At 36.0% G+C, this 25185-nt stretch overlaps 1 protein-coding gene across 1 annotated transcript; it reads right to left on the reverse strand.

The window, feature by feature from the left end:
* Positions 1 to 14811: 14811 nt before the first annotated feature.
* Positions 14812 to 23369, reverse strand: LOC125224837 (odorant receptor 2a-like). Its single transcript, XM_048128315.1, has 5 exons — positions 22582 to 23369; positions 22390 to 22489; positions 21836 to 21940; positions 17799 to 17954; positions 14812 to 14865 (listed from the first exon to the last, which is right to left on the reverse strand). The coding sequence occupies exons 1-5, from the start codon at positions 23367 to 23369 to the stop codon at positions 14812 to 14814; spliced, it is 1203 nt and encodes a 400-aa protein (XP_047984272.1).
* Positions 23370 to 25185: the final 1816 nt, after the last annotated feature.

Here is a 25185-nt window from a genome sequence, read left to right on the forward strand (position 1 = left end):
ACGGTAAATGTTCCGTTTGTAGTTTACTGTGCGTCTTTGGTTTAAACAAGAAAATTTTACAATTTGGTTTTTGGAAAAATTACGAAATATGCCAACAACACAATTTAATACCTAATCCGTATTTCAATAAACGGGGCTCGTGATAGAAAAGAAGGCAAGAAATAAATTGCCACTTAAACGAGAAACTCGACTCAGGCACTGTAAAAAGGAAAAAATGCAAAGAGAAATTTTCAATCTCATAAATTTTAAACTGAACTGGCCGGCACGGCAGTCAAACACGTAGACGACTTTATAAGCCGGCAAACAACTGAATAAGATGAACTCTGGTCAAGAAGTGGTTTTGCGCTAACATCTTAATATCAATTTGATATTTTGATCGTAGATCTTGGTATATGTTGTTATATTTATGGTCAGATTATTGATGACTACTGCTTCTTCATCATCTAAAATCATTGTCTTTAGAGCCACCCACTAGAGTTCACTAGACACATCGAATTAGGGCTCATTTAAACGGTACGAGGACTCGTACGAGTTTCATTACATTGCGTATTTTATTGGTGCGCCGAGTTGTTTGTAACCTCAACAATCCGTAATGTATCTAAAATCGCATGCGTCTTTGCATGCCGTCTAATAATTCAGTCCTTAATGCGTTTTCACATTATTCAATCCGATATCGGATGTAGGACCGATATTATCCCATACGTTACAGGCACATTCTTGGATTTTTTTCCATTGAAATCCTTCCGACTTCTGATATCAGATCGGATAATGTGAAAACGGACTTAGGTGTGTCTGTCTGACTATTTTACTAGAGATTGTCATACCAACAACTTTTACTAGATATCTAACCTCCACATCGCGAAAAACTGTAGTGCCGTATAAGTTTTTACCTAAAGAATACTTTTCTCAAAATGACATTTTATTGCAGGTATGACAGTGAACAGCACCCCAAAATAGTTATTAACTAGAACCATACATTTTCTGTGAGCTTACATTTTTTCCAGGTATCCTCAAACTTTATAAACAATTAAATATGCCGTCGTACTCAGTTGCCCTCACTAAAGAAGATTAAAAAAATTTGTAACGTGCGTACCGAGCTGCTGGGTTGTAAAGGATCGGGGATCATATTATTATGGTCTTCTATAGAGCAACTAGTATTTTGCGGCATTTCACAATTGACACTTGTTGAAGTAGTCTTCATTAATATTACTATCAACATTCATTTCAGCGATCTGTACTTCTTTTGTCAAGATTTTTGTATAGATAAGTGTCTACAAATTTGTAATGTTAAAGAGACATAAATAAAACGTAGTAGAGTAAATAATGTGTTTTTTTTGTAACCCAAACAAAATACTTGTAGATACGAGTGCGGAAAAGAGGAAAATCGATACGAGTAGCGATAAATTAATACACGATCGTAGGGAGTGTTTTAAATCGACACGAGTTGTGAATGTCCTTTTCGCACGTGTATCGTACGACGATTTTCAGTACCTAAATCTAAGCTAAGAGTTTCGACCAGACAAGAAATGAATCATTGCTTGATTTGCTCGCACTACTGCGTTAAAAAAAGCAGCATCTGTACTGAAAAAACTATCATTGCGCAACAGAAATTCTATTAATATCACAGTAAATACTCTATTTCATTTGATTCCTACTTTTATTGTGTAAAGCAACACTACACTTCATTTTTATCAATAAGAATTAAAAATTATATATTTAATACATTAAGTAACTATAAAGTGCTTATCTATTTGTATTATCATTCTGCACTTTTCTTAACTTTCCCACATTTCTATAAAATGTCGAAGAGTGCTTAAATGGTCGTCGTCGTTTATTATTATTTAATTCGCTCATATTTAAATGATTCAAAGCAACCAGTCCACAACTTCACAAGACAGTTTGAGAAACCTTCGTATTTCAGATTGTCATTTGCGGATACAGTGGTTTAGGAGCAGTTCGGTAATCAGACCTACACATGTGTGTACAAATTCTACGGTTTATGGAATAACAGATTTTAATGTGTATAACGGCTATGTTTATATGTATATGTGCGTGATAGAATGGCGCTGATTGTCACAAATACACGTCACCTTATTGGCATGTCCAACATAAATGATAGCGGCTGCCGTTGGAACTAATATGACACAATGCAATTTAACATGGAAAAGCCCACAAAATGAACTACGAGTACCAGTCATGCACGTAGCGAATATGGTACGGCACGAGTGACTATTTTGCCTAGTGAGGCGATATGCTCGGCAATCTTAGCGTTCTGCAACTCGACCGGTCTCGTTAGAATATGCGATGTGGCAATTGCATGATTGAATGCCTTGCACGGTATTCTCATCTGCCCAGTCGGCCTAGCCGAAGTGACAATCGAAAGTATCGAAACGCGGAAGCGTCTGGCTCTGTCGCTACTACAGAGCAGCGATAAGGAGCTAGGAACTGACACGTCACTATAGAAGAGGAACGATATGCTTACGAAGCATAAGCGATGGTGACTTGTCTAGATGCCCAGTGTGCGTAGCCGAATGCATAAACGCTCACGAAACGCTCACGATAATATCTCTTTCGTAGCTATCTACCTCTATCGCTATTGCGTATTGGCGCGACTAAGCCAGATTGCATTTCTGCGGCGTTTGGCGTCGCAGAAATGCCATTCGGCTACGGGGCCAGATGTTTGCCCGCAGCTGTTTGTTACCTATCCAATTGTCTTCGTATGCACTACATAAATCTCAGTACAAATGTCTATTTTTTAATTTTTGCAAATGACGGTCTTAAGTTGTAAATAAATTAATCTGAAAACTTGCTTTAAGTATATGGTTTCACGGTTTCACTGTAGACGAGTGATTGATTCTCTTTGATATTATTTATGGGCTTCAGTAGGCAAGAAATGCTGAAATCGTATTAAAAAGCGGAAGTGAAGTTTAATAGGATACGTATTACTAAGTAGGTACTCGTACATACTTATAGATTAAATTACTGGTATCCTTGTTACAGTGCCACACGTTTTTCATCTTCTCTCCATCTCCACATGGTTTTCATCGATTTTTGATAATTTTTGAGTTGAAAATCCTAAATTTGAAATACAGATAGAATTATAAAACCAACGGCCATCGATTCTTCAACATTGTATCTCCTAAATTATGATTCCTAAGACTGATAATAAAAAATATAAGTAGGAATATTTTCGTACATACATGAAATCGATATGTTTGGATCTATACTTCCACACTAATATTATAAATGGGAAAGCGTGTGTGTCTGTTTGTTTGTCCGTGTTTCACGGCAAAAGGGAGCGACGAACGTGATTCTTTAAGTAGAGATAGTTGAAGGGATGGAGAGTGATATATAGGCTTCTTTTTGAGTCTTTCTAACGCGAGCGAAGCCGTGGGCAAAAGCTAGTTTGATCATATAAATAAATGGAGTAAAATGCTAGTAAGTACTTACTAACCCAAAACTTTGTAAAAATTTGATTAGGTATTTTTGACTTTAGATTTTATGCATGTTTTTACAAGAATTTGATTTAACAACCGTCAGTTAGATTTCCCTATTAATTTTCATCAAAAATACATTTTGCAAGGCATTTAAATCGAATGGATTAGTCAGTCCGGTTCGGCAGTATCGGGCGGGTCAGCTTCGAGTGTGGCAGCTGACGGATGGATGGCAGCCTCGCTGACTCACGCCGCGCCGACAACTTTTTACTTTTTACCTGTAGTCCGCTAGTCCGCTACCTAATCCATCCAACAATGCCCTGAAACATGCAAGCCCTGAGATCTCTTCTTTCTAGTAGTATTTTTCCACGACTCATGAGAGTCAGCCGCTTAGTCAACTAATCCCAAGATTTGGCTAAGCCAATAGTTTTCGCGAAAGCGACTAGCATCAGACATTCCAATCAAGTGTGAAAACTAGACCTTTTTAGGATTAATCCGGTTTTCCCACGATGTTTTCCTTCACCGAAAATCATCTGGCAAATTCAATAAATGGGCTATGCAGTTTGAAAAGCAAAATTTGATGTATCTTCCTGTAATCACTCAGCCACTTCAATATGGTAGCTAAAGGACTCTTAGATTGCATTCACCCGAGTGCAGAACCTCATCCACTCAATCTTCAATTAATAAAGTTGAAAACTTACACGAACAAAAGTGTAAGGCAGTATTAGTGTCCCGGGGAGACGGTGATGGATCGCCACCCGCAGCCGACTCATCGAGAGGGCATTTACCACGCCCTCCGCTGCAGGAACACTTCCGTTTTGCTTGGATCTTTGCAGAATGTTCCCGTATTAAGTTGGCAACTCGTGGTATAATAAACAAAAATATATCGGTGGATGGCGTGAAGAACTTGATAAGTCGAGATATTTTTTACTGAAATTAGAATTTTAAACATAGTCAACTCTATGGTTCAGTTTTTTTCGGTTTTTACGACTGACTCATCAAGTTTTTCACGCCATGTATGGATATTTCTTTCGATATGTATCAGGAGTATGTTTTATGTCTCGTCATTTCCCTCATTACTCATACGCTCATCCTAGTTACGCTTTTGTTTTGCTAAATACGTAGGTATTTGTTAAACGTCCTCGTCGTTGTCCGTTCAACCATCGAGGGTTTACCCTGGTAAAATAAATCGAGTTAATTTGTCCTTGAAATAACAACATTGTGGAAATTACACATAGTAGGTTTCACGAATTTCAAGAACCAGTTTGCTCTACATAATTATCGGGTTTCACCAGTAAACCCTCGCCATTATCCGATAACGGTAAAACCTACTAAATACTAAATTGAAGAAGCAAAACTAAAAATAAACAACAAAGGACGTTTTTCCATATTTATACATTCCAGTTATATACCTACATATATAAAATAAATTCAAGTAGTATCTCATAATGACAAAAACAGATTATCAGTGATGTCTCAGATTCATTGTTGTCAAAAACAGGAAACTCTTACACAATGGCAACCACTGCTTTTTAACTTTATTTATTAATAGATGGCATTCTTTTGTATAGGAAGAAACGACCAAGCTTTAAAGAAAATTTTATGGGCCTTTAAGCCAACCCCTTTAAAGTGTATTAGTATACTTACTTACTTACTCGTACTAGCCACTAGCCGCGCCCGCTGCTCCGTCAATATTAGGCCCGTAAAGTTACGGTTGCTAAAAATAAAGGTAGGAATACTAGGAATTATTTCTAGATTATAATATGCAAGAATCTTTAATGTACCGGGGCCCGTTTCTCGAAAGGTGCAAGCCTTGTATTACAAGTGCCTTGTATTACAACTGTCAAATCGTATGGGTTGTCATGGAAACACACTTGTAATACAAGACTTGTACCTTTCGAGAAACGGGCCCCAGGAAGTACTTCATTATATCGAAATAAAAGTTTATTTAGAAGTTAATCAAAACAACTGAAATAGTATTTTTCAGTACAGATGGTGTTTTTTTTACGCACTAGTGTGTTCAACTTAAGTTATATTATTATTTTATTTATTTCAATACATCCACATCATATGATTACATCTTACATAATTCTTTTAATAGCTTAAAGCTCGGCCACACACGCGCGTTTTGAGAGCGTAGGGGGACCGTATTGCGCCCAGCGGACGCCGGCGGGAACTAACTAGCGCGGATTGCGAGCGGAATGCCCGCGGATTGCGAGCGGAACGCCAGCGTTCGTCCGGCGCACCGCTATCATTGCGCTCCGCTAACGCTCTGCTAATGCTACGCTATCAAAACGCTTTATGTGTGACGGAGGCTTAAAGGTGCTCAGTCTGATACAATATGACAGTTAAGGAGTATATAGCATTCTCCATGTATGATTCTGGTATAAGTATTATAGGTACTAGTATTCTTGTCATAGTTAGTGTTTTTATTCCATAAACATTTTTTTCTATCTTCCTGTTAAACCTGAAACTTGGCAGTACCTAACCAACTAGGAAGTGGGTTTGGGCGAATTTTAAGGCATTAATTAAGAAACAGTGATGAATAGGATTGTGTCGAGCCGTCAGCCACCACACGACGGGTCGGAACTAATTGAAGCGGACGGACTGAGAAAAAATGCAACACCGGTGTAGAAACAAATGGAGAAAATTGTTTATTTGCTCACTGCTTGGAGTTAATTTAGACTTGCATGAGAGTTTGAAAATACGTGTGTTTTATTCGACAAATGTAACAATAACAATAACAATATATTTATTTAAAGAAATACAAATCAAGAAGAAACATATTCGATGGCCCCCACACTAGGCACAGCCTGTATCGTGGGAACCTGAACCTCAGGAGAGTAAGTATTAATATTAATAGCTAGAATAACTAAAGTATTAACATAATTATGTTTATTATAACTAAAAAGTAAGAAGTAGATATTCTGTACTGTTACAATGTTTGTCATTGGACAAACGATATGCGTTTTATATCACATACTTAATCTACCGACTATACGTTTCCCCTCCTCCTTCCTCCTTGCGTTTTCCCGGCATTTGCCACGGTTCATCGGAACCTGGGGTCTGCTTTGACAACTAATCTCAAGATTTGGCGTAGGCACTAGTTTTACGAAAGCGACTGCCATCTGACCTTCCAACCCGAAGGGTAACTAGGCCTTATTGGAGTTAGTACTAACGACTCGTATACGTTTCCGTGGTGATAAAATCTAGGCGGGGTAGCATAGCTGGCTTTCTCGCGCCTGAGTCCATTCATTCATCTAGCGCGACAAAGTATGGACTCGCGCTAAAGCGCAAGTTGTGCTAAACCGCCAGCAATCTAAAGCAATACGCGAACTCGAATATGATCTTAGATAGGCACATAAAAAGCGTACAGTCAAATACCGCAATGCAATGAAACTCACATGCGAGATCAATACTCATTTTTTAGGGTTCCGTAGTCAACTAGGAACCCTTATAGTTTCGCCATGTCTGTCTGTCCGTCCGTCCGTCCGTCCGTTCGTCCGTCCGTCCGTCCGTCCGCGGATAATCTCAGTAACCGTTAGCATTAGAAAGCTGAAATTTGGTACCAATATGTATATCAATTACGCCAACAAAGTGCAAAAATAAAAAATGGAAAAAAATGTTTAATTAGGGTACTCCCCCTACATGTAAAGTGGGGGCTGATTTTTTTTTCCATTCCAACCCCGACGTGTGATATATTGTTGGATAGGCATTTCAAAATGAATAAGGGTTTACTAAGATTGTTTTTTGATAATATTAATATTTTCGGAAATAATCGCTCCTAAAGGAAAAAAAAGGTGCGTCCCCCCCCTCTAACTTTTGAACCATATGTTTAAAAAATATGAAAAAAATCACAAAAGTAGAACTTTATAAAGACTTTCTAGGAAAATTGTTTTCAACTTGATAAGTTCAGTAGTTTTTGAGAAAAATACGGAAAACTACGGAACCCTACAATGAGCGTGGCCCGACACGCTCTTGGCCGGTTTTTTATTATCTCGTACCGTGTTAAATCAGCCCTTAATGAACGGATGGCTCTTCTCGGAAAGTAAATTGCAAGTTAATTTTCAGTTCTCTCTTTAATATTAAGAAACGTTTACTTGACTGAAAATTATAGATTAAGGTCCACCGGGGTATCGTAACGGTAAAGTCTAATGGGAGTAAATGCGTCTTTTGAAAATGGGTTCCCTCTATTTGGCAAACCTTCAATTGTCCGAAACGATTTTTGCATAACAGACTTCGCATAATCGGTTTTCGACGAATGTTAATTTGGCAGAAAACTTAATTGTCATAATCTAAAATAATACGAATATTACTGTGTCCGAAAATGAGCTCGCATAATACTGTTTACGCCGATTGTGTTTATGAATAATATTGATTCGCATTAAATTGTATTTCTTTGTCATATTTCTTAAAGTCAGAATAACTACTACTAAATGCTAAATGCTGTCAGAAGAGTCGGTTAGGTCAGGTTAGAACTTCGACCTCAAGAAATACAAAATTTGTTGAATAATGTCGGTTGGGTTAGGTTAGAACTGCAACATCAATGCGTGGTAAATTTCGACTAAACAATGTTATGCACAAATAATTTATCCATAAAAACCATTCGGCGAATAACATTTATGCACGAAATATATTCGGCCAAACAAAAATATGTCTAGACAAATTATGCGTAACTATACTATGCCATAACAGAAAGGTTTATTATGCCAATATAGATTATGCCAAAAAAATATCTGGATTTAAAAATTATGCCAAAACAAGCGAAACCTTTGAAAATATCTTCTAAACATAATACATAGATTAGAACTATGATAGCCATTTTAAAGTTTGATTACCATACATAGAACATACAGGGTTGCAATAGTCAACAACTCAACCGATTAATATGTGAGAGTAGTTAATAGGTTTGCAGAGCATGTTTATTTACTATAGAACTACGCTCAGGGTTTCTCGGGACTGCCGTCTCTTCTACAATCTTGCACATTGTGTAGCCCGACTAACTATGACTTTAACAAGCTGCAGCAGAATTACTCCTAGCCGGTCTGTTTCACTCAACTTCTTGGTATTCGCCGTTTGTTTTGCCACTTACAAATTTCAGCGTGGCCCAAATTAATTCTCTTGTCGCTTCCGTTAATTTAGCGTGTTAAACGTACAAATTTAATTGCAAGAATTTTCTTCCACTTACTATAATAATACAGAAACATCGCTACGCTTTCTTGTTTTATTTATAATTTACAAAATGAAGTTCTAGCTTCTTTACGATTATTTGCCTACTTTATGACATTGCTACGCGCTCCGTTGAGCATAATTGTCTGTTAGTTTTTGCTGTCTGTTTAAAAAAAATAGAAAATCTAAATTATACATTGTTGTCAAAAGGTACTTAAATAAAGCAAATTTTAGGTAAGTTAAACATATGACGGTGTCAGTACGTCTTGTACTGAGATGTGTGTAACAGAAACAGCTAATTATAGATGTAGTGCGAAAAGCTTTTCGTTCGTATTTTTTCGGAAACATTCGTACTTGTCAAGCTTGTTCAGACAGTGTCAGTAATGCGTCTTGTACTGAGACTGAAATAGCATGACGTGTTCGTACGTTTCCGTCAAAAGACGAAGGGATTTCTTTTTGCACTACATCTGTATGTTGGTTATTTCGTGGTTGGCCCGACAGTAAAAGTTGCCGAGTACGATTTTGAGAGTTTTCTCCATAAAATATTGCAGGTGATGGAGCAAGTAACTAATTAATGGCTAGGATTATTTTGATGTAGATTATCATCATTAAACTAAGTTTCATTTAAACTTCGATTCGAGAGTGACATGACAAATTATATTCTTGTCATATTCCTGTAAGTTTAATATTGTATTTTTATAATCATGTTGTAAGTAGGTTACTAAGGCGTATGGTTAGTTTATATGTTTAAATGTGTATATTATCTACTTGTCTCTGACTTTCAGTGGGCAAAGCAAGTAATAATAAGGGTTCGATGATATTTTATCCACAACCAATTATCCCGAAGCGATTGTGGGGAGCTCATTACCGCGGTGTCAGGCCCACCCTGATCATAATCGGACGATTATCTTATCATTATCTCCCGAATTATCTTCCAGTTTGTGTTTAGTACAGGTTAATGTGGGTCATTTCAAAACAGATTTTCTATACTGTGTGGGTTCGTATTTTGACTCGTAAGTATTATTTATATCCATACTTACCTATACCTATACCTTACCTATATCTAGAGGATCGGACTTTTCAACCAACACAATGAACATTGGTGGAGCGAACACAACCCACAGGTTGTGCGAAAGAATGCGTATCAGGTGAGGTTCAGTGTGAATGTCTGGGCGGGTATCATCAATAATACAGTGATTGGCCCTCACTTTATTGAAGGGCGTCAGAATGGGGCGAACTATCTCCGTTTCCTACAGCAGGTACTCCCCGAATTGCTAGAAGGAGTGCCTGAGGAGGATTTAGTGAACTTACATTATCAGCAAGATGGAGCACCTGCTCATTTTCAACGTGACGTCCGTAATTACTTGGATAACGAATACCCCGAGCGCTGGATAGGCCGAAATGGACCCATACAATGGCCACCGCGTAGTCCTGACTTAACGCCTTTGGACTTTTACCTATGGGGTGAGATCAAGAGAAGGGTTTATGAACAGGTATCCGATACAGTGGCAGAGCTGCGTATTAAAATTATAGCCGCTTTTAACGAAGTAAAGGCCGACCAATTCGTGCTGAGGAGAGTCAAAGACAACCACCGGAGACGGGCACAGTTGTGTAATGAATTAGGAGGCGATCATTTTGAACATTTATTAAAGTACGTGTAAAATTAGCGATCATTTTTTTTTTTTTCAAAATAAAATATGGTAACAACCAATGCCAAGTGTGTTTACATTAAGTGCATACCCAACTAACAAAAATTAGTCTTATAGTGGCTTATAATGCCAAAAATAGTACTCTTATAATAACCTTGTAAACCCTTTACAAGAGGGCATTTGGGCACACCTTATAAGGCCAAAAACCTTATATCCCCCTTGTAGTTGCTATATTATTAGCTTTCTTATCTTGTACGTGCTTTATTATGGCATGCAATAAGAAAGTTAACCTTATAATGGCAAGAAAAGTGCTTTTAAAAGGCTAATGTACTAATAAGAATCATATTTAAAGCTTTAATAAAGGCAATTATACTTGTAAGAATCATATTCAAAGCTTTTATAAGGGCAATAGCTCTTGTACACGTTTTGTGATCATCAGATATAAGGGAGTAAAACTCATAACGGCGAAACAGGATGCTGTTTTAAAAGTTTATTGTGCTTTTCGTAGTGATTTATGTGTACATCATCATAAAGTTATCCATTTTGCAAGTTAGTAAACGGTAAGTTAACTTTTACATATTACAATTATTTGCTTATTTATTATGAAAACTGTGTGGGAATCCAATTTCATGGTGAAATGTGATATAAAATGTGTTGTATTATTAATGCGCCCTTGTATTTCAACGGTTTTGTACTAAAAATGCGGTTAATTAATTTTGACATTTCTTAAGCAAGGCTGTTATAAGAGTAAAAGCAGTAAGCACATCATTTACAAATACTCTATAAGAGTAAACACTTTATAATAGCCACCGGTGTTACTTAAGATTCGCCATTTTATATATCTTTAGGGTTCCTTCTCACAATTAGTGAAATCCCGAACCTTACCATCTAGTTAAATATTTGTAACGGATACCAGTTAAAAATTCATAACGTTATCGTTAGAGAGCAGATTTCAGGTAGCGATTTAAATATTAATATGAATATGACTCGCATACAATATTTATTATTTTTTCTACACACGAAAAAATGTATGGGAACATAAAAGTAAAACCCTTTTTGGATGCTTTTGTGAATATTGGGCAAAAATTATAATGATAATAAATAAAAATAAAAAAAATATTTATTTATACTTATTTCTTTAATATTTCTTCTGCGCATTGCACAGTAAAAACTTCTATTATGGCTCAAAGAAAATAAAAATGAAAATAATTCGCTTCTTATATATATTTAAATTGAAAGTCCATTATTTAGAATAAAATACTTTTTTTTAAATGTAGTTTGTTGAAAAATAACATTAATTTAATCTAATTATTCAGTGAAGTTTGTGGTGTGCGATGTAGGTAATAATAATAGATTATAAACCACATGACATGTATTTAAAAAATTGCACTAGTCATATCCATATTAATATTTAAATCGCTACCTGAAATCCGCTGTCTAGTTATCATGTATTTGGCGCAAAACTTTGAAATTGCATTTTTGTTCGAAAGACCGTTCTTTTTAAACCGGTATTTTGGGGAACGCTTTGATAAAGGTTTGGTTTGATTAACCGGCATAGAACAAAATAAAACCGTGTAGTCCGCAGCATGTCAGGTAATACTGATATTTTCAATATTTCATTAGGAAGTTATACCTAGAATTTTCAATTTAAAACAAACTTGTGCTTCGGAATATTTAATCTTCTGGTGCCTTATTTTATTACTTCCTATTGATTTATTGTAAATGCTGAGTCAAATACTCTATTTGATATTTATTATTATGGTTATTGTTACAGAATCTGTGGATGAGATACATAGTCAGCCGTTTTTAGTGACGTGAAGATGACAACTCTTCTCCTCCTCTTAGTAAGTAAGTGCTATTGAAAACCACAGACGATTTCAGTACCGCCATCACAATGGACTTTGTGTCGATAACTATAAACAGCCTAGCCTAAGACTTCAAATATTTTTTTTATATTACAGATGAACTACAAAACGGCACATATTCTGATGGAGAAAATCAGTCACAATCATTACTTACACCCAAAAATAAGCCCGGAGTGGTGGATCAAAAAACATGCAAAATGGAAGAGGACGCAGGAAATAGTTTAGGTTGTAAGAAAATCACACCAAGCAAAGATGGCGCTGATAATTCAAAACAAGAAAACGAAAATCAATATATCTTTTGTGAATTTGATGAAGACCTCGATAAAGGAAACTACTTATTATTTTGGAAATATACTGATAGGTTAATGACAATTTCTACCACCGTGTAGGCGCTCTGAAGAATATATTAATATTTTGAAGTATGTAGACTCATTGAAACAGCAACATCGTGAGCAATAGAACTGAAAATATTAATCTTATAAAGTTACTTGTATCGGTTTGGTTTCGTTGCACATAAATAAATATCTTAAAAACAGTGAGTTTGTCTTTATTTGTCCTCAATTTTAATCTGTCTTAGTCCCAAAAGGACTACATATAAAATCGGTTTCTTTTTAAAATAGCCGAACATTGTATTCACTTATTCAGATCGTCCAACATTCACAATGATAATCCGCAATAAAAGATTTTTTTTTATTTCAGACCAAAGTCCATAAAGTAAGGAATACACTTTTGGAACTTATTCTAATAAAGTTAATCTTAAAAATTAATATTAGTAGGTACTGATGGATAAAAAAACTGAGTGCCTTGGTAATAGTCTCTTATACGCTCAGTTATGTATAATTGGCCACCTCCGAGTGCATGCTAGTCTGGTATAACCGGTGGACACTCTATTTAATAATGTAAACATTGTAAAACATGGAAACAATGGACCAGTTACATTTGCCCTCCAGTCGAGAACTGCCCCGCGGCCCCGCTGTATATACCTTAACATTTTTCACCGCAGAGCTACAGACACCTTAAATAAGAACAAAAAATATAATTATTAAGCTAAATCCAAACTCAATTCATCATTTAACGATATACCTGTATTACTGTCACTGCTGCTTGCCTGCATATTCTTATAATTATTCCATAATGGCATCCTCTACGGAACCACTAATCGATAAGTTGGGATCAGATTGTTCACATTCGCTGGATTTTCAAAATGACGAATCAAGTTTTATAAAAACTTTTAATACGACACTTTCAAGAATAATGCCTTTATAATTATTGTATAAGAGAAAATGTATTGCTTTAATTCTTTTAAACACTTTATAAAATGCTATAATTTGTTTGCTGAATAGACGTTTTATAATATGCTCCTATGAGGCATAAAGCATCATAGTTATCTTATGCATTACTTTTATAAGAATAATTGGCCATAACAAAAGCTTTTATAGTGCTTTGAATATTATACAGCGAAAAGGCATTTTAAATAGCTTCTATAAGAATACATATTTTTAAACCCTTATTGCAGTCATATAAATTGGACTTATTAACGTGTACATGGCCAAGTTATAAGAGTAAATGTACTATTGGCCAAATCCTCTTATAATGAGCTACTATAAGAGTAAATATTTTTAAACCCTTATTGCAGTCATATAAATTGGACTTATTAACGTGTACATGGCCAAGTTATAAGAGTAAATGTACTATTGGCCAAATCCTCTTATAATGAGCTACTATAAGAGTAAATATTTTTAAACCCTTATTGCAGTCATATAAATTTGACTTATTAACGTGTACATGGCCAAATTATAAGAGTAAATGTACTATTAGGCCAAATTCTCTTATAATGAGCCGCTATAAGGAACTCTGGCATAATAAATGCTATTTTAAAACTACTATGAGTGTTTAGCCCTTATAGATTGATTTTATAAGGATATTTTGTTTGTTGGGTATTCACGATCTGTATAATATTATAAATGGGATAGTGCGTATGTCTGTTTGTTTGTCCGTCAATCACGGCAAAACGGAGCGACGAATTGACGTGATTTTTTACATGGAGATAGTTGAAGGGATGGAGAGTGACATAGGCTACTTTTTGTCTCTGTGAAAGTTTGTGTGAAGCATTCCGCAAGTTTCGAATTTAACACGACGTGAGCGAAGCCGCGGGCAAAAACTAGTTAGTTATAAAAGCTCCCATTTGCAATTTTCCTTGGTACACCGATAGGTTGGCTCTGAGAAAAGTTCTAAAAAATGTTATCGAAAGTTATCGTCTATTTAAAAAAATATATATGTTTATGTAACATGTGAATAAATTTACAAACGTAGGTATAAAATAACTACTTAAATCTAAATTTAAAAGAAAATAATGCTACAGGTTTTTTGGTAAAAAATACTTAAACATAAATAACTTAACTATACCTAAGTATATGTAAACCGTATATATTTACACATTAAGCGGGGTCGACAGATCCTTAGATACTCTGATAAGTGATATGTACTTAATACGCTGCTGGCGTTGTCCTTATCCATGCGATTTAAATAAATAGTTAAATTAGGTAAAATTTATGAAAATAATAAGAACTCAAACGAGTTTATACATTTTATTAGGGTTATATGTTAATTGGTTAAAATTTACTACAGTTTTTGAAGAAAGTACGTGTATCTATGCTAACTACAGAAGTGCTGAACGTTTGGACCCTTCAAAAACTAAGCCCAAGCTGCGTTCATCAGATTAAAAATTGAATAAGCTTCACGGCACATCTGAAAAAAAAAACGATTTATTATCAATTTATATGAAAAGCCATATTCGAACCATGATTTTAAAATAGAAGTAAGATGTCATTGCGACAATGAAAAAATGAAAATGAAAAAGTATTTCACAGTGATACATAAGTAAGTATTAGTATCAACATAAATGTTTATTCAAACAAAAATATAATTCTGAGGTCTCCTTTGATGGTTTTTTTTTTACGTTTTTAAGCAATTTTAAACCAATATGTAATATTTTCATATATCTGAAAACAAAATATTGGCTGAGATTGAACTTTTAAAGTTTGAGTGTTCATTTTGCTACAACTTTTCTGAATGAAACTCGAAACCAGACGCCAGCTACACCATACATATAAAGTGATTCTTTTAAACAAATGCTGCCGGAAGTAGACGGCCATGGCTGCCGGAAACGCGGAAATTGGCAGGCGAGTGCCTGGGACAAACTGACGGAAGGGGTTGCGGAAACCTCCCGCCACAGACTACGCAGACACGGGTGCCCTCTTTTTCGCCTATCATTTCGCATAATATGAATTCGCATAACAGATTTGGCTTAACATAATTGTTCATAACATTGAATAGGCATAATATTGAAAAAGCATAATACTTATTACGCATAACAATGACTGCATAATTTAATTGTGCATAACATTATTAACTATAACTTTAATTGTCCTAAAACTAATTAGTATAATTCTACAGAACAAGTAGATTATAAAGGTCGCCCTGATCTCCAACTGTAGCCGCTCCTAGTCCGCGTTTCTTTAGAAATAATTGAACTGAAGTTAAAAGATCAAGGTCAGAACTGCGACGCATAAAAAAAACACAAACTGGTATTGAATAAGTAGATTAGGTTTGGTTAGAATTGTGAATGACACATACAGAAACAAAACGTTATTGGAAAAGTGCGTTAGGTTAGGTTGGAACTGTGACACATACAGAAACAAACTGTTATTGGAAAAGTGGGTTAGGTTAGAACTGCGAAACTTACAAAAACAAACTGCCATTGAAAAAGTGGGATAGGTTAGGTTACCTTAACTCTGCACTCTGTCGCATATATATACCATTTCATAATTATGCTAATCAACGTTATGCCTTTTATATTTATACCAAATTACCGTTATAACATATTAAATTATGCGCATTAAGATTATGAAAATTCATGCGTAATAATGATATGCGTTATGCCAAATCATATTAGGCGTATATAAGTATAAATAGCCTATGCTATTTTCCTTCTAATCAAATCAGCTTCTTTATAAGAGCTGTCAAAATGAATTTGAAAGATTTTGATAATATGGAATTAATATGAAATCGTGTCGAGTGACGTCCGGTCTCTCTCTAAGTCATGTAGTGCGAAGAGTATTGTTACGGAAACGTACAAACGTGTCATGCTATTCCAGTCAGTCTCAGTACAAGATGTACTGACATTGACTGAACAAGCATGAGCATGACAAACACGAACGTTTCCGGAAAAATACTTAGGAAACTCATTTCGCACTACATAAACGTATTAAGTAGGAATTGGCTTTAAAAATAACGACTGTTCATGTTTTTCTTACATTTATCTAATGCTTTATTTCGTGCATGGTTTATAATAATTTATTAAGTATAATTTCAGGCAAGTTCCCTAGTTTATTGGTAAAATATCACGATGTGAGCAACGAAATAGAGTAGTAGTACCGTACACCATTACATACTCATAGTATAACATCCCAAGTTCAACTTTAAAAAATTTTTTTATATTCCAAAATTATGCGAGTACCGGATGCAGGATGTAAAGCAAACATTACCGTAACTGATTCAAACGGGTTGCGTTCCCATACAGTCACCGCCATAAATAAGTTTAGTGATGATACTGATGATTTCTGTACTTTGTCTCATTAACATCTTGTTTGAAATATCATACGAAGTTGTCAAATAATTAAAAGCGACAAGGTACATAAATTATCACTTATTTATGCCGGTAACAGTACTAAATTGCTACGGGAGAACATAATATAAAATATTACGTGTGGTGACTTTTGAGTTGGCTGGATTGCTCCGTCTAGTTGAGGTGGTCTGTGCCTCCCGCTTGGATCATTGAAAAATAAATAAAATATGCTTGTAAATTTTTGTCTGCGTCTTTCGCTTCAAGCACGCTTTTATATTATTTAAAGGAAGATAAATGTAAGAAGCATTTGCTTAGAGAGATTTATAGAATAGATTATGTTATTTAGCTTTTGCTAGATTCGCGTAAAATAAATAAGTAGAGTAGTTATTTTTTGTCGAATCTGATTTTTAATAACTCCCTTTACATACTTCCTTATTTGAGTGCCAATTATAACGCCTGATAAGAATTAAAGGCAATAACTCAATTTGGGCAAAATATCTATATCAATTAACAGACGAGGTCTCAATTATCTTACTTTCGTGATGGAGGATCCGTACAAGGCCATGTTCGGTAATTAATTTTGATAGAGAAAAAGTAAAAGAGTTTTTCTTAATTTATTTACAGATATACAAAACATACATAAAACAAAGCCAGTATCCCCAGAAAAGCTTGCCGAAGATAGAGACAAGTGGTGCAAATTGGTGTTCGATGGACGCACAATCCACGACAATGCTTGGTTTGCGGCACTCACAAGTAAGCGAGCCAAGCGTTATCAGCGTGATCTCTTCGCCACGGGTACACTACACTTGCCAGAGCTGTGGTCGTGTTTGCCGCTATCGTATTGGCTTACACAGCCACGAAAAACGTTAAGGCCCACCTGACACTACTTGAATAGTCTGTTAGAGACTTGAAGGCCGATCATCATCCCTAAAAGGTTTAGACATGAAACTGCTCAAGTTTTAGTGCAAGGAAGGGGAAAGAAGACGCACTTGTGATATTGCACTGACAGGTTGCTAGACCATTATATTCTGTATGAAAGTTGACAGAAACACACCTCAGCGAAAGTGTCAAGGCAGATGGCACAGAAGATGGTGCAAATCACGACAGGCTTGATAGCTCGCGTTAGCATGAACAGGATGGTTCGCAGCACGCGCATGTCCGAATGCTTCTCCCAACCACAAGAGTATATCGCTAGACGAAAGTTTTCACCCTGAAAGCACACCAGACATAAGATGTAAATGTACAGTGAGCTGTCAAAGTGCATGGCGAAATTATCAATGAATTCATTCATAATTTCTCCATGCAATTTCTCAGCTCACTGTACCTATATCTATAACATTAACATTAACATATAGGGGCATTTTCAGATTTTGGGACACGCCAATTAGAGTAATCAATCAATCAATCAAAATATTATTTATTCAAATAGGCTTACAATAAGCACTTTTAAATTGTCAACAATGTACAATATTCATCTTATTCTAAATATCAGAGCAATTTATTGGTGCAATAAACAATATTGTTTTAAAACTACATTGAATTAATAAAATGATATCAATCTAAATTGTATAAAAAAATACTAGTCTAAAATCTTCTAGAATAAATTCTAAATGTCAAAAAAAAAGTAAGTTGTTAACAAAAATTAACTAGCTGTCAGTTTTGTGACGACGATTAAGCATAAAATCTGTCCAAAAATTTACTTTTTTCACATTCTGAATGTAGATTACCTATTGCTTAAAGTTTATGTAATTAACACAAAAACAATATTTTTATAAACATTTAATGTTTAATTATCGTCACAAAACTGACAGTGAGTTAATTTTTGTTAACAACTTACGCTAATGGGGGTCCCAAATTCTAAAAATGCTCATAGATTCGCTGGGAAAGTTAAACGGAAGTCTTAGCGAGGCGTCAACTGGTTCTGCCTTTACACAAGGGTTTTACTGTCGACATACTGGTCGACACCACGCTGAAGTTTGCGTTTAATTCTCCCAGCGATCTACGAGTATATTTTTATTTACTGAGAGGTTACTTTTACAGTCAGTGTTATGGGTGGGTTTTATGTAACAACATGAGGAGAATATTTTAGTTACTCTTTTTACAAATTTGTTAGCATTTGTTTGGTGGTCTGACTTATCTTTATTCGTTTCAATTTGATATTGATAATAACTGAATTTCAAAGAAGGTAATACCCGTGTTTCGCGATATTTTTAGTTTTATTTAATTTTTAACACACGCAGCACTCATATCCCATGTCAAACAACAAAAGTAGAACAGATTATGTTTGCAACACGCTCGGCAGACGAATTCGGCAGTTTTGTTTTAGTACAACGTACAATCGCCATTAGATCGATGCTGCCAAAGCTCTCTCAAATGTAGGAGGACGCTCTCTAACTCTAACGTCTTGACAGTAGATACGTGTGATACTTTGGCAGCTCCTATATATTTGATGGCGACTGTACGTCTGCTTGACAACTGCAATTGATCGTCTTGAAACGTTTTTCATTTTACCGCTCTAAATCCGAGCAGTCGTCGAGCTGTATCTTAACCGATCTCAAAATTGAATAAAGTTATGTTTTGTGTTCGTATAGGAGGTGCAAGCACTAATTGCTCGCCCTTAGAGTTGGTCAAAGGCGCCTAGCTTTATCAGAGATAATATACACTAGAGAAATTTCATCGGGTACCACGGCGGGCGGGTGGTCTAGTGGTGAGGACGTTAGCCGCGTAAGCTGAAGACCCGGGTTCGATTCACGGCTCGGCCACCAGTGGGCCCTGTCGTTTTTTCTATTTAAATTTATCTATTTAAATTTATAAGTTATGTTAATTTCTTCCATTTTCTAATCGAGTGTAGACTTTAGATTTACACGGGTCGGCAACACCACGGTATAAGTAATAGGTAGTATTTTATAATTTGTTGCTATTTTTTTGCAATTTATACAGGCGAATGGACAAGGGCTCCCACTTGATTTTTTTTTACAATTATTATTCAGTTGAATGATCAATGACAGCCAGTTCCCTAATGACCAAACCATAACCAAAACTAATTCATAAGAAAAAACCTCGCCATTAATACCTATCGAGTTATCGACTTCGCTTCTAGAAATCTAGATCGACAGTTGATATGAAAATATTAATTTAATAATTACAGTAACAATGTCTGAATCAATGAAATCAATGTTTGCTTTGCAAATTGAATTGACTATGCTTTTAATTACTGTTTGACTTTCATTGAGCGCGCACTGGGAATACTAGGTACGCCTGGGGGTGAACATACTGAGCATTAAACTGTGGGACATTTTCGCAAGTCGACAACCATTGTGCCTATTTTGAGAAAATGTAGTAATGTTACTAGTGTGTGTATTTCCCGTGTGGTGACGAGTTAAGAATTTCACCACCCCCTTTCTTCCCGTGGGTGTCGTGGAAGGCGACTGTGGGATATGGGTTAAATTGTGGCGTAGGCGAGAGGCTGGCACCCTGTCACTGCAATGTCACAGTTTTCGTTTTCTTTCAACCCCTTATTTGCCAAGAGTGGCACTGAAACTAGTAGATTTTGATGTGCTCTGCCTACCCCTTCATGGGACATACAGCTAACTCTATATGGCTCTTCTGATGTGGTGTGACAAAGCCAGACTGCGTTTCTATAGGCTACTCACATCGAATTTGGCACAATAAATGATTGTCTTCAGTAGTATTTGACATAAAAAAAAACAATGTATGATGACTAAATACGTATTGCCGGTTAAAAATGTGTGTAATTTTTATTTTTATATATTTTTTATTTATTTATTTTATATAACATAACATAACATAGCCTTTATTTCCATGACTTAAAATTAGTTTTAACAATCTGTAAATATTTCAATTTAAAAAAAAAAAAAACGTGGTTAAGACATGGCCCCTGTTCGGGTATAGGCCTCCTCCAGCTGTCTCCAATCACTTCTTTTTTGTGCCTTTTCCATCTAGTCTGTCCCCGCTATGTTTTTGATTTCATTGACCCAACGATCTTTTGGTTTTCCTGATCTCCTTTTCCCGCTTGGATCCAACCATTTTGTGACACGTTTTGTCCATCTGTTATCTGTGACCTTGGCAAGATGTCCAGCCCATTTCCACTTTAGCCTTTGAGTGTGTTGTACTGCATCTATTATTTTTGTTTTCCTGCGTATGTCATCGCTTCTTTGTTTGTCTATAAGTTTTAGTCCTAGGATTATTTTATATATTTTCGCGGTATTTTTTTATATATTTTCCTTCAAAATCCTTTTTTTTTTAATTTATTTACGTTCAATTTTCAAGCTCTTTCTAACGATACCCCACTTGACCAAAATAACTTGAAATTTACAGTTTGCAGTTTCCATTTTATACAATTAAAATTCATAAATTTAATAAAAATATACTATTCTACTTATAGAGGTTTACAATGTTCACAACTATTCCAAATTTCAAGTTGATAGCATTAGTAGTTCTCGAGATATTTAGTAATTTGACAGACGGACAGACAGACGGACAGAGTCGCACCATAAGGGTTCCTGTTGTACCTTTTTGGTACGGAACCCTAAAAAGGGTCAAATAGCCTATTCTATAGCCACGTAGCGTCAACGATTGTCAATTCAGCTAGGCTGGCAGCTGCTCTAGTGTCTTCATGTTGTCAAATGCCTGAATTAGTGTGTTCGAAGTTCGTTCAACATTATTGTCATCATAGCGTATCTTCTTCCTCCTACCCTTATCCCACGTTATGTGGGGTCGGTACAACACGTCTTCCTCTTCCATTCTCCTCTATCTTTCGTCATCTCAACACTCACATCTTTCTTCCTCATATCCTCTTTCACACAATCTATCCAGCGTTGTTTGGGTTTACCCCTCCCTCTCCATCCATCAACCTTCATGTCCAACATTCTTTTGCCTATATGACATTCATCCCTCCTCATTATATGGCCATACTACGCCAACCTGCCACTCCTCATCTTTTCCGTTATAGGCGCAACTTTCAAACTTCCCCTAATATACTCATTCCTGATCCGATCCATTCTGGTCACTCCACACTTCATCATAGCGTATAAAGAGGGGAAATAATATAAGTTATACCAATATACCCACCGTTTCCATTAAAAGATCACTGTAATAGCATGGTATGAAGAAATGTAAAATGACACCGGTGAAGAAGCCGATGAATTCAAAATTTATTTCCCCATTGCGTAAAGACTGAAACAAAATGCATGCTTAACTCAAAGTAACTTCTTCACTAACTTCCGAAAAATCAAATTGCTAAAAGCAACTTCCTACTAAAAATATGTTTTTCTATGTTTGCAAAAACTATTTTGCAGTAATTTATCTTTTAAAAAATCGTTTTATTTATATATTTAATTTCGATTAAAATACGAATTCATTAAAATTTTAAACCATACATTTATTTCACTTCTTTGCTTAGAATAAATTTAAAAGTGGAAAATGTCTGCCTTGGGTGAGACTTGAACTCACGGCCTCTGGATCGATACTCCAGCGCTCTGCCAACTGAGCCAGAGGCCGTGCCTTCAAGTCTCACCTAAGGCAGACATTTTCCACTTTTAAATTTATTCTAAGCCTAGTGGCATCGGTTGCAGACGTTTCTGCTAATCAGAAGTTAAAAATTCACTTCTGAGTTGTTTACTTACCTCAGTTATTTGAAATGCCGTGAGTGGAAGCAAAAATGTTGTGGTTTTCATCATAAATTCGTACAATACTGTAAAATTCGTTTTAATTACTTCAATGAATCTGGAAAGAAAAAGTTTATAACTTAAATAATAACACAAAAAACAAGAATAACCGGGATTTCGTAATTAAAGTAAAAAATAAGATTATTTTACCTGTAAATATCCTGCAGTTTCAGTATAATTTCTCCAAGGTTTTTACGAACAATTTCTTCGGAGTCCTCAGTATCAGAGAACAGTTTAGATATACGTAACTTAAGGATATCAAGCTGTCCGCATAGGTGAAGCATAAATATAGGAACAATCGGATCGAACCCCACGTACATTGAGGTAGCATAAACATCAAAGAATAGTGCCAAACCGAATAGCATAATAAACATAATATGCACGTTCTTATAATCTTCTAAGATCCAAGGGTATGTGAGTTCAAACATTGGCACTAATTGAAATTCGCCTGCCATGTATGATTTTCCCATGATCATCAACGCTTTCAAAGGGAAAATAGCGCTCGTCGAACAAGCAGAAATGATCCAATACTGACATACTTTGACTCCTCGTAAAGAATAGTGAAGAATAATACGTTGTTCTTCTTCACAGAACCCCTTCGCCAATTTGTAATCATCGTCAACTATGCGAATAAGTTCCGTGATGGAATCCTGGTATCTTAACATAATCGAATATTTGTAGGTAATCGTGAAGGCAACTATGGCCATAATAGCATTTTTGCTGGCTTCAGCAAACAGTCCACATTGTATGTCGTGGAAAAGAATAGAATATAATAACAACAAAAAACATGACAGAGATAAAATAAATATTGCAGTAAATTGAGTACGCCAGAGCTTGTCTCGAGCGATATACGGATGTGAGCGATTCAGGCGCATTGCTGTAGTGGCAATCCAGAAAATCTTATCGAAATTCATGTCTTCGTCTAGAATTGCAGACATTTTACTCGTATCTGTAGGTGTAAACCGCTGCCACTAGGTGGGGAAACTTGAAGACAATAGTCCGATGTGCTTTAGGGCTAAATGATGAAGAGTTTACCTGAGAACAGAGCCGGTGTGGTTGACATTAATGACCAAGCAGAAAATACATAGGTTAAGCCGTTTCAAAAAAGTAATGTAGTTTTTGTAACTGTTGCACCGAATATTGTGCCAATTGTAATCATACGTGTATAATCGAAAATGAAAACAAACTACAGGGGAGTAATTCCGGCTAGCGGACAACTTCAATTGATTGAAATATTTGAAAATGTTTTACATTTTTAAATATACGTATGGCTACGTGTGCCATATTTTTAGATTGTAAAATGATGAAAATATATATCCACTAGCTTTTGCCCGCGGCTTCGATCGCGTTAGAAAGAGACAAACAATAGCCTATGTCACTCTCTATCCCTTCAACTAACTCCACTTAAAAAATCACGTCAATTCGTCTCTACGTTTTGCCGTGAAAGACGGACAAACAAACAGACGGACACACACTTTCCCATTTATAATATTAGTATGGTATGGATTAGCTGAAATCATCAGTTGAGATTGTTTCTTATTTTTAACCCCCGACGCAAAAACGACGGGGTGTTATTAAGTTTGACGTGTCTGGCTGTCTGTCTGTCCGTCTGTATGTCTGTCTGTCTGTTTGTCTGTCTGTCTGTGTGTGTGTCTGTCTGTGGCATCGTAGCTTCCGAACGGGTGAACCGATTTTGATTTAGTTTTTTTTGTCTGAAAGCTGAGTTAGTTAAGTTCTGAACATAATTACGAGTATGTAAGTAATAAACACTAAAAAAAATAATGTTGTAAGTACATACAGCCTGGCAAAAAGAGTAGAAAATAATAGGGGCGCCACCGTCTATGTACGTTTGCACTTTTGTATGAGAACAGTAAGTGGTGATTGTGATTGATGTTGATTTTGAAAAACCCCCGACATAGGCTCCCCACAGACAGTCTTAAAAATTCATAATCTTAAAAAAAACTTGTATGTAATCTGACAGTTCAGATCTGTCAGTGTCTTGTCAGTGTCAGTTTGAACTGTCAGATTGCATACAAGTTTTTTTTAAGATTATGAATTTTTAAGACTGTCTGTGGGGAGCCATAGAGGACCGATTTTCAAGAAACATGGCTAAGAACACTCCCGACTAACTCAGCTGTCAAACAAAAAAAGACTAAGGGCCGGTTGCACCAAACCGTCTGTCACCGTTAAAGCATTCGTTATTTTTTATTGTATGGGAAGTTCCATAGACCTCTGCTGCGTGACGATGATGTGTCTGTCAAATGTGGTTGATGCAACTGGCCCTTAATCTAAATCGGTTCATCCTTTCGGGAGCTACGATGCCACAGACAGACAGACAGACAGACAAACAGATAGACAGACAGACAGACACGTCAAACTTATAACACCCCGTCTTTTTTGCGTCAGGGGTTAAAAAATAGTACCATTTTTACTCTTTTTAACCCACGACGCATAAACGACGGGGTGTTATAAGTTTGACGTGTCTGTCTGTCTGTCTGTCTATCTGTCTATCTGTCTGTCTGTCTGTCTGTCTGTCTGTCTGTCTGTCTGTCTGTGTGTGTGCCTGTCTGTGGCATCGTAGCTCCCGAACGGATGAACCGATTAAGATTTAGTTTTTTTTGTCTGAAAGCTGAGTTAGTCGGGAGTGTTCTTAGCCATGTTTCATGAAAATCGGTCTACTATGTCGCGGTCGGGGGTTTTTACAAAATTTTAATTTGCCAAGTTGTACTACATGTAACGGTGTAAGTGACAGTG

The sequence above is a fragment of the Leguminivora glycinivorella genome, chromosome 3 (assembly GCF_023078275.1).
Source record: "Leguminivora glycinivorella isolate SPB_JAAS2020 chromosome 3, LegGlyc_1.1, whole genome shotgun sequence".
NCBI classification, from domain to species: domain Eukaryota; kingdom Metazoa; phylum Arthropoda; class Insecta; order Lepidoptera; family Tortricidae; genus Leguminivora; species Leguminivora glycinivorella.